This window comes from Diadema antillarum, unplaced genomic scaffold (assembly GCF_040938485.1).
Source record: "Diadema antillarum isolate AM-2024a unplaced genomic scaffold, OU_Dant_1.0 scf00000065, whole genome shotgun sequence".
NCBI classification, from domain to species: domain Eukaryota; kingdom Metazoa; phylum Echinodermata; class Echinoidea; order Diadematoida; family Diadematidae; genus Diadema; species Diadema antillarum.
In genome coordinates this window covers 2,862,827-2,878,690 of record NW_027270954.1, presented here as the reverse complement: position 1 = coordinate 2,878,690, position 15,864 = coordinate 2,862,827, and the positions used below count along the sequence as shown (strand labels likewise).

At 40.9% G+C, this 15,864-nt stretch overlaps 1 protein-coding gene across 1 annotated transcript in view; it reads right to left on the bottom strand.

The window, feature by feature from the left end:
* Positions 1 to 336: 336 nt before the first annotated feature.
* Positions 337 to 15,864, bottom strand: part of LOC139716450 (tudor domain-containing protein 1-like) — a 40,931-nt gene continuing 25,403 nt past the window's right edge. The window contains exons 8-20 of the mRNA XM_071627996.1: positions 15,611 to 15,701; positions 13,798 to 13,935; positions 12,997 to 13,176; positions 12,029 to 12,203; positions 10,984 to 11,061; positions 9,666 to 9,785; positions 7,935 to 8,045; positions 6,058 to 6,228; positions 4,729 to 5,034; positions 3,798 to 3,908; positions 2,962 to 3,132; positions 2,065 to 2,228; positions 337 to 885 (exon numbers count right to left, since the gene is read on the bottom strand). Of these exons, the coding sequence (XP_071484097.1) occupies positions 640 to 885; positions 2,065 to 2,228; positions 2,962 to 3,132; positions 3,798 to 3,908; positions 4,729 to 5,034; positions 6,058 to 6,228; positions 7,935 to 8,045; positions 9,666 to 9,785; positions 10,984 to 11,061; positions 12,029 to 12,203; positions 12,997 to 13,176; positions 13,798 to 13,935; positions 15,611 to 15,701 (2,062 nt within the window). The 3' untranslated portion in view covers positions 337 to 639. The remainder of the gene's footprint in view (positions 886 to 2,064; positions 2,229 to 2,961; positions 3,133 to 3,797; positions 3,909 to 4,728; positions 5,035 to 6,057; positions 6,229 to 7,934; positions 8,046 to 9,665; positions 9,786 to 10,983; positions 11,062 to 12,028; positions 12,204 to 12,996; positions 13,177 to 13,797; positions 13,936 to 15,610; positions 15,702 to 15,864) is intronic.

Here is a 15,864-nt window from a genome sequence, read left to right as displayed (position 1 = left end):
TAATTATCTAATTACCTTACAAATTGGTTGCACGACTTCTTTTGTCAACAACAAAATCCCATCCCTAACAAACTACAAACCTGATCGCAAACTGTTACTTCTAGTCTAGTCAAGTAAAAAAAAAATGGCGATAAGATCAGCAAAGTCTTGGATCATATGAAAAACGACAAGCCTACTGACAAAAGCAACAAAATAACTTTCACAACATACTAATGGTAAAAATACAAACTAATAGAAAAGAGTCAGCGTCTGCAGTCTTAAATACAGCCAAATGATGACAGGGGTCAAGTGGAAAAAGAGTGAGAAAATGCACAAAGCTAATAGAAGCCTTGCTAGATTCAAAGAGTTGTGCAGAAATGCATGGTTATTACATTGTGCGGTGCAAAAGGACGTAAATCTCCTTCACATCAACCTCATCTCTGACAGAAAGTCCTTCCTCTACACACAAAAGGGAGACAACTGATTCTCTCTTACTCTGAAGAGTAAAGAAATCATAAATGGTGGTCAAAACTGTCTCCAGAAAGTAGAAAGCATGGGGAGGGGAAGGGGGTAAATCTCTTCCCCCATACCAGGTTAGAAGGCAAAGTTAAGATGAGCTGCTTCCGAGCAGCAATGAGAGACGAGGTGAGAGGTGGAGTCTTAGGTGGAAGCTCCCTTTGCCCTCAGAAGCTGGGCCTGCAGCATGGCCAGTTGTTCTTCCATGTACTTAATCTGGTCTGGGCTCATACCGGGTGGGGCACTCTGGGGGGGATTCCCACTTTGGGCGTGGTCGACAGCTTGCCCACGGGCACCCCTGGCGGCTTGTGGGTTGGAGGATAAGGAGCATGGTCCACTGGGAGACTGGTTGGGCTCTGAGGATGATTCCTTGATGAGGTTAATGATCTCCTGCATAAATAATATAGACATAAATATGGAGAGTATGATTACATTGAGTCTTGGCACAACTGATAATGTATCAAAATCTACTTATGAAGTTCATGATTTCCGGCATAAATATGGAGAGTATTATTACATTAAGTCTTGGCACCAACTGATAGTGTATCAAAATCTATTGATGGTGGTTGTAGCTGGGTCCGTATTATTCAAGATCAATATTCTCATGTTGCTGATTACAAAAATTGTTGAGTTAGCCCATGGCGGCACCTCGTATGACTTTGTGGTGTCTCATAGGGTGCGTTCGAGCACTCTTTAAGCGAACCAAAGCGAACTGAACTAAAGTGTACCGTACCGAACTGTGCCAGTTTTGGAGCATTCGAGCGCTCTGTGGAGAAAGCGTACCTCACAAGTTATTTTTAGAAAAGGTAACGCATTTTGTAGGAGGAATGTCATCCACCTGGCGCTTGAACTACTTGCACCTGTCCCGAACAAAGAGAATGATGTCTTTGCCTTGTGATGTATGCGCATGATACGCGCATGCTTTACAACGAACTTTTGGTACGCTTTGGTACACTTTTGGAGCACATCGGGAAATGGTCCACTTTTGGCTCAGTACAGTACGGTACGGTACACTTTAGGAGTGTTCGAACGCTCCTCTGGCGCGGGTACGGTACGGTACAGTTCGCTTTAGGAGAGTGCTCGAACACACCCATACACACAGAGATGCAGTGAATATCTGAATGGCAATGCTGCCAACCTAGTGAATGGCACTTCAGTGTTCTGAGGCCTACAATGCTTCTTGGGCTTCTATAGTAATTCCTAACTTTCCTGCATCAGACATTCATAGTTATACAATTTAGGAAATATAGTACTGTAAAATGAGGAATTTTCACATGCATTTTAATTTAGCCAATTTTGCAAGAGCCAAGTTTGTGAAATTAAAATGCACGCGAAGGCTCTTGTCTACACTATATGTACTAAATGCTAGAGGCACTTTGCGAAAATTTCATGCCGAGAAAAAGGCTGTCGGCTCCAATTTGCAGAAATTTCATGCCACTAAAATATCATGTTTTACAGCATTTTCAGAGAGACCTGCTGTATTTTTGGCAATAAACAGTACAAAAATACTGCAAAAAGTATCATCTGGCAGCTCCAGACATCAGCATCTCCAGGAATGTCTTCACTCACCCCTGAGATATTTAGACCTGTCGAGGCATCCTCTAACTCGACGTAGGCGGTGCCGTCCCGAAACTCTGTCACTCTGGCTGTGACGGCCTTGGTTCCCATACCGGTCATTTCCTTCAGGCTGGTGGTCACTTCCTCCTTCCACGGTCCAGTCTCACTCCCAAGACCTGACGCAAGGACGAGAGGAAAAAGAGTCAGAACTCAATGGCAGCAAGGTGCTGCAGCCTAGGTTTCCTGTCATGTGACCTACCACATGACCTGACACATAGTGATAATGAAAGGGAGACTCCCCTCTCAAGTTCAAACTTGATTAGAGAAAGAGGGTAGAGTGATCTATGATCATGGAACCCGGAATGCATGTCCGAATGTACAAGGAATTGAAAACCATCAATACGAAGCTGGTTTGTACATGAAAGAGCCTGAAATTTGAAACTGCCAGGGCCTGAATTCAGGCTTTTGCATGGAAAATGATATCCCTGAGGAATGTTTAATTTCAATCTTTTATTTCAACCAGGCCAAGCATAAATCAAAAAAAGAAAAAAGAAAAAAAAATTCTCTAGAACACTTGCATAACTTAGCGACAACTAATGTAAGCATTCTACTGACTTAAGACCAGGACCTAATTTCATAACAGATGTTAGGAGAGCAACTCTTGCTATAGAATAAGCAACTTGTTGTAGCAACAGCAATTCAGGAAGCAAAATTCTTATCATGTCAACACTTGTCAATGCAGTATGAGTTGCTATCATAGCAAATTTTGTGAAATGGCGCCCAATTAGCTTCAATCGCAAAAACAAGAAAGAGAGAGAGGAAAAAAAAGATATCGACTGGGTAGTTAGGGAAACATGCAAACATTCGAAAGCATATGATGAGATGTGCCTACTGAGAGAAGACACCTACCTGCTAGACAGCATCTGGTTGACAGACAGGGGATTGTAGCAAGCTCCTTGTCGATAGGTCTGATGGTGGCCAGCCCAACCCGCTCCCTGTTACCAAAGTCAATGTACTGGAGCTCAAACTTGTTGCCAGGCAACTCCTCCAAGACAGCTGCCCGATACCATTCTTTGTCCTCTGTAAGGAGCAAATAGGAGCAACAAAAGCAATTTGATTTCAACCATCTGATATTTTTCAGCACCTCTTTTATCCCCTTGAAGTGTCCCCTACAGTACATTTTCAAGCACTGTACGTTGATCTTGTTGACCACATCATCAAATCACATGGTTATAATCTGAAGTGATACCCACGTATTCAATCATTCATTCACAATGTCACATCATATTGCAGAGCAGCTGCACAGTGACTACTCAAGCTACGTTTTCGTGGCTGATCATAGACCACACAATCAACCATTAGTACAGACAATGTAAAAGAGATCACACACTACAAAATACAGTAAATGCGCCATGGTTTACCCTACACAATCTTGCATAGTGCAGCTGCCACTTACTACAGTGGACTCCCATTACAACGCAGTCCTTGGAACCGGCAGTTTTCTTTCGTTATATTGAAATTTTGTTATAACCCAACACACAAACAATAAAAATACATGGAGTGGATAATAATGTGGCCTGAATTTTGACTTCGTTGTAACCAGAACTTCATTATAACTATGTATGTTATAACGGGAGTGCACTGTTTACACCAACACTTTCTGAACAAGCAACTGACATCAGCCTATTGCCATTACAAATTGAAATCCTGGGGGGGGGGGGGGGGGTAAATGGAAGAGGACAAACCTGAGAACTGGGCACAGCACAGATCTCCCACTCTAGGCTTGAAGTTTGGCTCTACTGGCTGGCTGCCAGCTTTCGCTGCTCCTTCTGTCACTTTCAACCTCCTTTCCTGCACTGTAATAACAAAGACCACACAAGGCTCATGGGTTCATCCCTTATTTCATCTTTAACTACAACATTTTCTTCGAGAAAATGTCCCAGTATGGTTTAAAAGCAAGGGACGTATTTAAAAGCCAAAGATCAATACAGTAATACTTTTCTACCATCGGATTTCAACATCAAGGCCAATTTCTGCCGACAGTCCCGTGCATGGTACGACACAAGGCTGTCATGATATTACCCATGAACATTCGTAACCCGTCATCATTCATAACATATTTGCCTAGTTTTTCCTACCATGAAGTATTTCAAATCTTCCATGAAGACCATTATACAAATGATGCACAGGACAGAGTGTATCGGTGAGAATTGGACATTGGAGTTTACCTTTGGAACTGTTTACACCCACGGGTGCAGCGAGTGGGTTTTAGACTGCTTCCAAAGTTAAAGAGCATCCAATTCTCACTGATCCGTGAAATACGCCTGTGCATCATTCGTTTTATAAAATGGGCCTGTACATTCATGAAATTCAACCTCTTTCCTTATCATGTGTCCGGTACACCTACACAATAACATACACGGGTTGAGCCATGTGTTCAGATTTTACCAGATACATGGCTCAGGATTGATCAGTGAAAATCAATGCATGATATTTGACCAATCAGATTGCAGAGAATCTAAAGCCCATGTTATAAAAAATCCTAACAGCACAGATGAAGGCCCGTGAATGCTGCTTACTCTCCACCAATCCCACATATTTGCCTAGTTTTTTATCTACGGAGAACCATTTCCAAGACGACTATGAATTGCTTAATGATACAGACGAAATACTAACCTTCAGGGGTGCCGAAGAGACCGTAGAACTCTGCCGGGCTGACAACCTCTGTGGCAATGTACTGGAGGTCACATTTCAATGGAACCGCTTCTCGTGGAAGGTCAGACAGTCTGTGATGCTCCACCCTTGGTGCTAGTCCTGTCACCATGGCGATGTCCTCGCCTGTGCTGGGAATGGCGACCCTCAGGTGGTATGTGTCATCCACCTTGCTGGATACGGTCGCCATGAAGAATCCCTCTGTGCACTGGGCAAGACGCTGAAGAGTTGCCGTGGCAACGTCTTGGGAGATGTCACCAGGCGGGATGTCTGGGTTCATCAGAGATTTAGAAAAAACAAGATGGAGAGAAAAAAAGAGAGATTCAACCTCTGTACCAAGGTACTTTATTTGCCTATAATTATTCAGATATAAGAACAGTGTTTCACACTGGCAGAATAGAAGATGATATATGCATGAAAGTTTGTTTTTTTTTCAAAGGAGGATACAATCGCAACTCAGCAGCACTATTTCAGAGACGAGAAGATTAAATGCTATGAAATCAACATATGCAGTATTCAACATCAACTACACAAGCATGTGTCACATTTCCAGACTTGACATATAATTTACCAAGCCATTAGATTGGCAATTAACAACCACAGCCAAGGAATGACAACATTAGTATTATTACTTTTCAAGACACAAGAAACTTCTTCTGCTGAATCTTTCTGAAGTTTTGCTATTTAAGAATATGAAACCTTTGAGATGGACAAGCAGGTTATGGCTCTGGACTAATTGATAAGAGAACAAGACTGATAGCATGGATGGCTACTAGGTCACTTTCCTATTCTTAGTTGCAGGACTACTCTGGATGATTTTCAGACTCTAATATTTGATGAACTATAAATTGGTAAAACTGAGCACAGAGTCTCATATCTTAAAGTGATTGGGATGAGGAATAAGAATGTTTTTAAGATTCATAACTCACAATGAACAAGGATGATGGCATGGCAGCCTCACCATAGGCATACATGGGGGGGGGGGGCTCAAGGAAGCAGAACAAAAGAAGAAAGCATGCATAAATTCTTCACAGTTGAACTTGCTAAGCATGCTGTATTGTAATGGAATTACACTGTTACATTTCTGAAATATGTGAGCCACTTATGTCATCATATTTGTTCAGCGTAATTTGTTTTGGGTTTTTCAGAGTAATAAATTTCTCCACTCTACGACCACAATGAATTCCACAAATCTATACATGGAGCAGTCAATTTATGTGAAAATATGAAAATCATCTGGAATTCCCCTTTAGGTCTAGTTCAACAGATGGCTGTCCACAGAACTCATTTCACCTGCAAAGGAGGCCTTGAAAGACTGTCTTGGGAAATCTATGAATCTTGCGGGGAGAGGACACATCCTTGATGCACTGATGGTCTCACAGTTCCCAAAGTCGATGTACTGTACGTCATACTCTCCATCTCCATTCACAGACATGACGTGAGCCCGGTACCACGTATTGTCCTCTGGATTTAATACAAAAGAGATCATCATGCAGGCCTTGAAATAGGATTTTGGAGGGGCAAGGCCATTTAGAAAAGGGCACTTTTTCCAAGAGGCCAGGGCACTTAGGTCAGTCAGAGGGGCACCAAGGCCACATTGGAAAGGGCATGTTGGGTGTTTATACGTGATGTGAATGCCCCATAGAGCTGTATGCTATCGACTGTGCTGCTACACTCCAGCAGCGCACGCACGCATAAGATCTCTCCGCAGCAGACGACGTTAGGCAGTAGGCCATACGCAATACGATGTAGGTTCTGTAATACTATTAGTTACCCCCTGCTTGTTCACGAAATACGGGCAAATATCTACGGTCTGGTGCCATATTCCATGAGGCCGGAGGCCGAATGGAATATGGCACCAGACCGTAGATATTTCCCGTATTTCGTAAGAACAAGCAGGGGGTAACGATTTTATCTTTTAGTGTAAGTGCTAACCTTCTTCTCGCTGATTTCCCCTCGTGAATGATGTTGAAATCGGCGGCTGTCAGCCATGACCATGTTGACTTAGGCCTACGTCTCGCGAGCTGATTACTAGTATAGTGTATGCGCGCATACAAATACGTACACGCCATAAGATACTGCAGTAGCCAGATACGTAAGTTGCTGTTGTCGTTTATCAAGCGTCTAATGGTCTCAGGTTATGTGCGTAATACGCTTGAGGACCGTGCGCTGTCCATTTGTTTTGTACAGGATTAGCGCGCACTTTCCTATAAGCGTCTTTGGTACACGCGAAGCTAGCTGTGTAATATCATGACGTCATATCACGGAATACGGAAAATATTAAGTGGTGGATTTAGCGCATCCGCACAATATGACCTTATCACGTAATACGGGATATATTCAGTGGTTGATTGACCAATGAGATTACAGAATTCACCATCACTAAAAGATAAAGTACGTTCTCAATGCGTACGGCGCGCTCGCTTTGGAGCACTTCCGGCGCCATTTTGCTTTGAGCATGCGGGCATGAATGCAGAGCGAGAGAGATGGCAATGCTCGCAGCCGTCCGACAGGCCTGGCATTTTTTAGCATGGCTTGCGACCACTTGCTCCGGCTGCCTAGCTAGTAACTCTATGGCCGCTGCGCTGCGGAGGCAATCGGGATGGTAAAAGCAGATGGTGTGCAGCACTACGACAAACAACCTGCATAGGTCAAGTCGTGGTTCACAACTGCCTCCAAAAGGTAGCTTGAAGAGATACAAGAATACAGTAGTTACAAAAAGAAATAAATAATGCACTCTCCTCTTTAAGGGCTGTATATAACTGCAAAAAGTACCTTCAACTATTCATTCTCATCTTTTGGGGACAATTAAAACATTCTCGTGTTAAAGATTAACATTAATTTCAGTGCATTACAAAAAATATCTCTCAAACTTGCTGGGATGGGCAACTGGGAACAGGCCCCAAACTTTCAAGAGGTGAAAGCCCATTCATTTCACTTGTTTAACCGTAAAAATACCCAATAAAAAAAACATAGAGCGGATAATGTTGCGGCCTAAATTTTTACTCCTTTGTAACCGGAATTTCGTTATAACATTGTTCATTATGACGGGAGTGCCCTGTACCATGATTACCGTTTTGTCTTGACCAAAATGGTTACAACAGAAATATGGGCTATAACAAATACAGACTGCATCATATGGGTGGGTGGGTGGGGGAACACTGCCTCACCTGTGAAGCGACCAGTGCAGACTTGCCCTACTTTGGGGATGAACTGACCACTTTCCTGACTCCCAAGAGCTTCATTTAGGGCACGGGAGAAATTCTCAAGCTTCTGCTTGTCTGCAACAGAGGAGTCACACATTGGACAAGAGGTCATAAATAATAGAAAAATGACTTGATAAAACTAGGCCACTTCTTTGGAAATCATACAGAAATTATTCAGCTTTCATCAGATATCATCAGACTGATGACTTTGTGTAAGAGACAAAAATATCTAAAAGCATTTCATCAACCAAATTTTATTCTTTGCTTTGTGTAGTGTTATATAGCATTGGGATGGTAGATAAAAACATAGATATCATGCCACAGAAAATATGATAATCAATCTCGGCAAAATACAATCATGATTGATTACATTCTCCCTCTTCCACGAGGTAGCTCACACTATCTGTGTCCTGCTACTGAGTTTCTGATCTAAAGCCTGTTATCTTTCTCAATGACAATCCATGGACTCATCTAGACCCTTGCATAGTACATGCTACAGATGAAAAAAAAAATACACAAAATCATCAATCATCCACATATATCTTTTATTTTTTAGGAAATGAGCACAAGATAATATAAAATTCCTAACATTTATGACACCAGGACTAATTCTAAGTTCTTATTTCTTTTTCCACCAGTGTTATATTCTTGTCTGTCAAGAAATAGCTAGGTCATAAAACTTCCGTAGTCCAAAAAAAATTCTAAATTTACCTACTCCTCATCTGACCCTGCAACGCTATATCTGTAATGGTTACGGACACAACTCCGTTCACTGATTTCACCTTTGCTGTACCATCAGTAATTCATCATTCTCTTTCTCTGGGATTGTTTTCTTCTTCTTCTTTTCAGTGTTCTTGGATGTTGTATATTTTTTCAATCTTTCATCATTGTCACCAACTATTGTATAACCGGAATTGGTCGTATGCATTTTAATTTTGTGAATTTCGCACGAGCCACGAGTCACGAAATTAAAATGCATGTGAAAATTATTGCCTACACTATATGCCTTGAATGCCCGTGGCACTTCGCAATAACTTCATGCAGCAAAAAAGGCTGTAGGCTCCAATTTGCGAAAATGTTACGCCACAAAAATATCTTGCTTTAGAGTACATTGCATGACATGTCAATGGAAATTTGAATTTGTCATATGGTGAAGCACAGACAAACTGGCACATACAGTTGTAAATTGAGAGACAGCAAGCTTTATACAGACTTTATGGCTTGTTCCTGAAGACAAAACTTTCTTCTTGTTTTCACAGCTGGACATTAAAGGGATGGTTAAGGTACAGTATTGGTGGAGATGAGAATTGGGCTTTTAATTTTTGCGAGATATCAAGAAAACACTTATGAAATAGTACAGAGCATACCATTCTAAGAGGGATTCAAAGTTTATTAGATGAAAATCGGTTTTGGAATGGCCGAGACATCCAAACACTAAGTAAAACAAGCGATCCTAATAAAAGGTGGGTCCTTCCTCTTTTTTGGATATCTCGGCCATTTCAAAATTAATTTTCATCAAATAAATGCTGACGCCCTCTTGGAATTACATACTCTTTCATATTTCAAAAGAGGTTTCTCATTATCTCACACAAAAAAAAAAATGTTAGAAACCTGAAGTTAGGTTTCTACCACAACTATACGATCCCTTTAAGCTTTTCTCAAACAAATGAAAAGACTTGCTGATTCTAATCTTACTCTCATCATCCACCAGCTGGCAGTGGAACTCCCTGGGGTCAATGTAGTTGTTGATGGCTATCTTCACGGGTTTCTCTCTGACTGGGACCGTTATCGTCTTCAGCGATGATATCATGGGAACTGAGGATGTTCAAAATGATGTGTGGGCCAAACAGTTGTGACATTCAATCTCATTCAGCACTGCTGTGACAAGTTTATCATGTACCATGACAGATACCTAAGTTTATTCTTACCATGGAGAGATCCTAAGTAGACAGAATCTTGTTTGGTTTTTCTTTCCTGACCTTTCTTGTACATTTACCTGAAACCAGTCTACCACTTTTATACCAAGTAATATTTACATTCATGCCATTTGTCAAATACAGCAAACATTAAAAAGTTTGTTGTGTGGGAAATTTGTGCATTTTGCAGTTAGGAGCGATACTAGTAGGAAAACGGAAAGTTTTGCACAATGTATTTTGACTGCGAGATTTCAATATAGTAAGTAATACCTTTCTAAAGTGAGATTAAATATGTGAAATTCATCTCACTTGACAAAGCAGTCACATTCACAGTAGTCAGAGTAAATTCCTCATGGCTTCAACACAGTTCTGTTATTTCAACTCTTAGACCAACCTTCAATTCTTTCATGGACTGTACTAATGGTGGGTAATACCACTCAAAGAGAGAGAGAAAAAAATGCATGAAGTTATACAGGCTTGGTACAAATAAGACCTCCTATTATAATGACAAGGCTAGACAGCTCTTAGTATAAAGATATGGACTGCTTTTAAGGGAATTGTGGATAAAAATGCTCTGAGGAATCTCAACTCCATGCCATGACCCAAGGAGCTTGCTCCAAAGGTAACAGCACGGAGTTGAGATTCCAAGAGATTATAATATCAACAATGCCTCAAATGAATGCAGTCCAAATGTTTTATAATTTGAGGAAAATTAATAAAATTTGAGTCCGTCCATCACTTTAATGAAAGTCATTTCACACATCAGGCACTGCCATAACTATTGCTTTGTGATCATATAAGACAACGATCACCTCTTGCACTATGGGAGCCAAGCATTTACAACACATGTACATACATAGCTTATACATACCATAAGATGGCAATTTAGTAATAAGGGGTGCTTTGAACTATGGGGCTGCTTTGTACTATGGGGCAGTTAGTACTATGGGGCAGTTTCAGTACTATGCGACTAAAGGAAACTGCTGAATATTTGCTCCTGATATTAGCCAATCAAAATAAAGGATTTATCAAATGATGTACTAAAAGAGGAATAAATCACACTGAAACTAGAAGATGATAAAACAGAGGAAACATACCGCCCTCGTTCCCATCTGCAATTTTCTTTGGCCAAGCAACGTCCTTTTCCACCAACACATCACTGACAGAGATGAGACCTGGATAGTTGAGAATGAAGCATTGGTTTTCAATTTGAGTACAAGATGAGACCGAACATGACGACCATTCACGACTCATGGATGTACATATATATGACCTCTAACCAAAAAATTCCAAAAAGAATCAAAGTCAGGCAATACATGTATATACTGAGTTTCATGAAGACCCTTTTCTGAAATATGGAGGAAAGAAGCAAAATTTTAGCATTTTCACTTCACCTTTGATCTTAGGATCCAAAACTTTCAATGCAGAATCTTAATCTGGTAATACATGTTAATGAAGTTTTATGAAAATACATGCAGGCATTGCAAAAATATCAGAGGATGTAAGAGTGAATTTTTAGCAATTGACCTTGACCTTTGCTCTCAAGCATGTTTGTCCAAAAGTTGATAGGCATAGCATCACAGCAAGCAGATAAGAAATCTTTACATAAGGTCACCAAATCAAAGTAAAATGGCATACAATGAAGTGGAAAGTTTCACAGGGTGGAAATTTTTGCACAGTTTAAAGAACGTGAAGCGAGCATGACAATAAAAGTACACAAAATTTCTGCTTGTTATATCCTTGTATTATCAATCTTTATCTTTGATTTCACACTGGGTGTATTGTAAGGGTGTGTAAACCTACAAGTATGTTATCTGCAATTTTCATTCCACTCAATAGTCCAGTTGCATGAGTGGACTTGCTGTTGTCATGCACAAAAGTTACCTTATGCCGTAGTATGTACTGCCAAAGCTCGTGGCTGCTAAAGCAGCAGTGAGCTGTTTGAAGTCCTTTCTCAATTGTCCTGACTATCCCCCAAATTATAGACATGCAAAATTCATCATACCCAGCATAACACAGAAAAAAAAAAATTATGCAGCGCAAAAATGTCCATTTATACAGTAGTTTGTGAAGCTCATTGCTGTCATAATCTAGTAGAAATACAACCACCAACTTGAGCCAATGGGTAGGCTAGGTTCGTACCTTGTTTCTCATCCTCAAGCTTTAGGATGATCTGGTAGACCCCCGCCTCCTTGCCGACGAATGCTGCCCTCATCTCCGGCTTCTCAGTCAGCGATCGGAGAAGTTTGCCGCTGGCCGGTGTCCACTGACCGGTGGTGCTTCGGGGCTCCACGCCTGCAATGGCGCAGTGGACGCCCTGGAGGAGGAAAGATTCTTGATTTGAGGGAACACTAAAAAAAGTCCACACATTTGCAAAAGAAATCAAAGAAGGTGAAATAGATTTGAAGATCTGTCATCAAGGTGCTTAACAGTTACCCTTTCACAAGTTCAAAGGTCAGTAGTTCATCCTGAGTTTTCTGCTTTGCACTGCAGATGAAACGTTAATTTTTTTTTCAAGTTTTGAAGAATTTGTTCTCTATGAAAGATTACTCCAATTAGAGCAATACAATTTCAGAGTATTCACAGTTTCACAGTACTTCTCAGTAAATGAGTGCTGAAGTGCTCAGTAAATGTGACAAGGGTTTCCCCAGTAAGAATCTCTTTATTCATCATCCTTTCAACACTTGTTGCATAAAACCATGACAACTTTACAAGTACTGTAAAAGTAGATATTTTTGTGAAATTGACTTTTTGCTCTGGGCTGGATAAGATGAATTTCACGTCATTTTAATTCCGCCGAATCAAAACATTTATAGTGGTACATATAAAAGCAAAAATATTTGCATGCTTTTATTTTCGCAGTAGCTTTTGGTTACGTGAAATGTGAAAATGTCCACTTTTAGAGTAATGGTAACTCTGCAATCAGTGGTAACTAACATAGCGACACTATTCCACAGCCAATCAAAACCAAGAAATCACTGATGGTTACCACTGATTTCAGAATTACCATTTATCACAAAGTTACAACAGTTTAATGCAACAATTCTCAGGAAAATGAGGAGATATCCTAAAGTGAAGACAGTGATGGTGATTTGACAACAGTGACCGACCTGCACTGGAATGGTCATCATCTCTGCAGTGGCCGGTTTGAGGTTATGACGAGGGACGTCCTCACGGTTGCCAAAGTCCACCAGGCGCACTGTGAAGACATCTTGGCCTCGGTCTGACAGAATGGTTCCTCGGTACCAACCCTCGTTCTGTTCACTCTGTACCAGGCAAACCATTTCTGGCTGTGAGGGGAAAAAAAATGCATGCCCGTTAAAACCAATTTTTTATTGAAAAACAAAAACAAAACCAAAAATACACAATATGGCTAAACATGAAATACATTCTATAGCACACTGCTATTCCCAATGAACATTACCTATCCCTGCATAATGCTGAAGGGATCTCCAACTACATAGTAAACACCAATATCCACAGCTATTATGAAGCAAATTCATCTACGAGTTAAAACTGCAGTTGATGTTCTGCACACATATGATGCTGATTTCTGTTAGTGGGGTTGCACAGAAAAATGGGCATACCGCAAAATTTTCTACATCCTACGCCTACAGATTCCTGTCATTTTGATTTGCAGATTTCATCTTTGGTAAAAGAAGCAATATTAACTGACAGATCCAGTGACGCTCTGTATATCTAACACAGCTCAAATGACTTTGACCTGATAAAAGATTTGATCGCGTATAAAAGGAAATGATGGTGCCACTGGTGTACTTGAGTAAAGTTGGAATTTCACAAATCATGATTACCGGTAACTACAGAATTTTTGTGTATCTCATTGATTCCTATCAGATACAGCAACCTTTGATTAGAAGCAATTTGCAATGAATTTCCCTTTCCCACCGTACCTTGGGATCTGTTAGGGCACCGGCACTCCTCACATGCTTGTTGATCATCTGCTGTAGCTGCAGGTACTCCTGCACATGGCTCTTGACGCCAAGCTGTACCCAGACCGACCCTGGGTGAGATGCCGCTGTGACTATCACCTACGAAGGCAAGAGACATTTTGTAACATGCCATGAACTCTTAAACAGAAACCTTGAAGTCAATGCGCATCCAGCAGGCAACTTGTTCAAACTTGCCTAGGCACTGTCTTTAGGAATAGAAGAAAAGGTCACAACTTTTTCAAATCTGGCCCTGAGACCTATATTTAGATTGGAAGGCTAGAAGGTGATTCCACAAAGTCACCAACTTACGATGTACTTGGGCACCCTGTTTACAGATAGAAGAAACCTGTTACAACTAGCCCAGGAGACTGATGGCAAGATTTAAATCTGCAACATAAATGCTACGACAATGCTAATTAGGCAAAAAATGGTGTTCTGCACATGCATGAAACAGCCGTTTCCATTGTCCAACCCTGGAGTATGTAATGTCTCACCATTCATGTCGCAGACCTAAGGTAACTACTTAACACTTGCCTAGGTGCACTGAGACAAGTGGGCATGTTCATACCTGCCAACCCTGAGACTTAATAAATCTGAACAAACAAAGAAAAATTATTTACAAATCGGAACTTTCATAAATTCTATATACTTTATTATATACCTCATTTCTAGAATCCTCTCATCTGATTGGTTAAAAGGGGAGTCGTGAAAATAACTGTGCCCTATTTTTGAGTTACTGTGACCGGGGCCCGGGCACAGTTAGTAAATAGGTTTTAGAGACAGTCGCGACCCCGTACACGTAGATCGCTCATATGTACGCACCAATGATACGACCGCCGCGCATTCAATCAGCGTGCTGTAAAAGACACTAGCGGACTGGTTTGGAGACAATCGCAACCCCGTAGTACACGTAACGTAGTGGTACACATCACTGTACGCACCAATGATACGACCGCCGCGCTGTCGATCAGCATTGATTACGAGTGCTGTAAAAGAGACTAGAATCTATATTTTCGGTATCTATATTTCGGAATCTATATTTTCGGTATATAAAACAAATAATGACTGCTTGATATTCGGGGTACAGTTAAAATTATGTAGGCCCTCGGTGATGTGAAAACCGTAACCATGCCCTCAGCTTCGCTTCGGGCATAGTTACGGTTTTCTCATCACCTTGGGCCCATAATTTTAACTGTGCCCCTCATAGCAGTCATTATTTGTATACTATTAACAGATATTTTCAAAAAAATCAGAACACACTGAAATTAATGCTTTTTCTCACAGTGAAAAATCTGAATATTCAGATTAAAACTGAACAGTTGGCAGGTATGCACGTTGGTGTGTTACAGCAGGCTGCCTTCTCGCCAATCTCATTCTGAACAACGCACCTTGGGGCAAATTTTGCAAGTCACCTTCAGATCTTCTTATCCTGAATGAGGAAACTATAGATGTAAGTTTTAACAGGTCCCCTTCTTGCAGTTTTCATATCTCTGCACCAAATGCATGTCCCTTCTGGATGTGAGGCGCTTACTGACTGACATGAAAATCTCAAAGATTAGATTTGAGGTGGAAACCGAGGTCATGCCATTTGTAACTTACACGATGCTGTCGATAATAACATGTTTAGAATCCTTGTTATAATACTTCATCACATTCAGTTATGCTACACAGCACCAATTTTAATCAAGCATACTGTAAATCCAGAAGTTTTCACCACCTCTACACCCCCACATGCCCCCCCCCCCTCACCTTCCCCCCACCTCCCTGTGATTACCAATTGTTCTTCAGGTCTTGGTTTCACGTAGACCAGATCTTTGGCAGACAACTTATACGGTCCTGATGTCGTATCAGATTCAGTCTGGTCACTGTGGGCAAAAGAGAACACCAGTTATTTTGAGGCGAGTTGTATTAGTTCAAAAAAATTAGTTCCATAAAACTTATATCTGTGGTTTGGGGCTGTATATTCTATTACAGTTCTTATGAGTCTTGGATAGTACTTACTTGCATCCTTTTCTGTTCATATGTGAC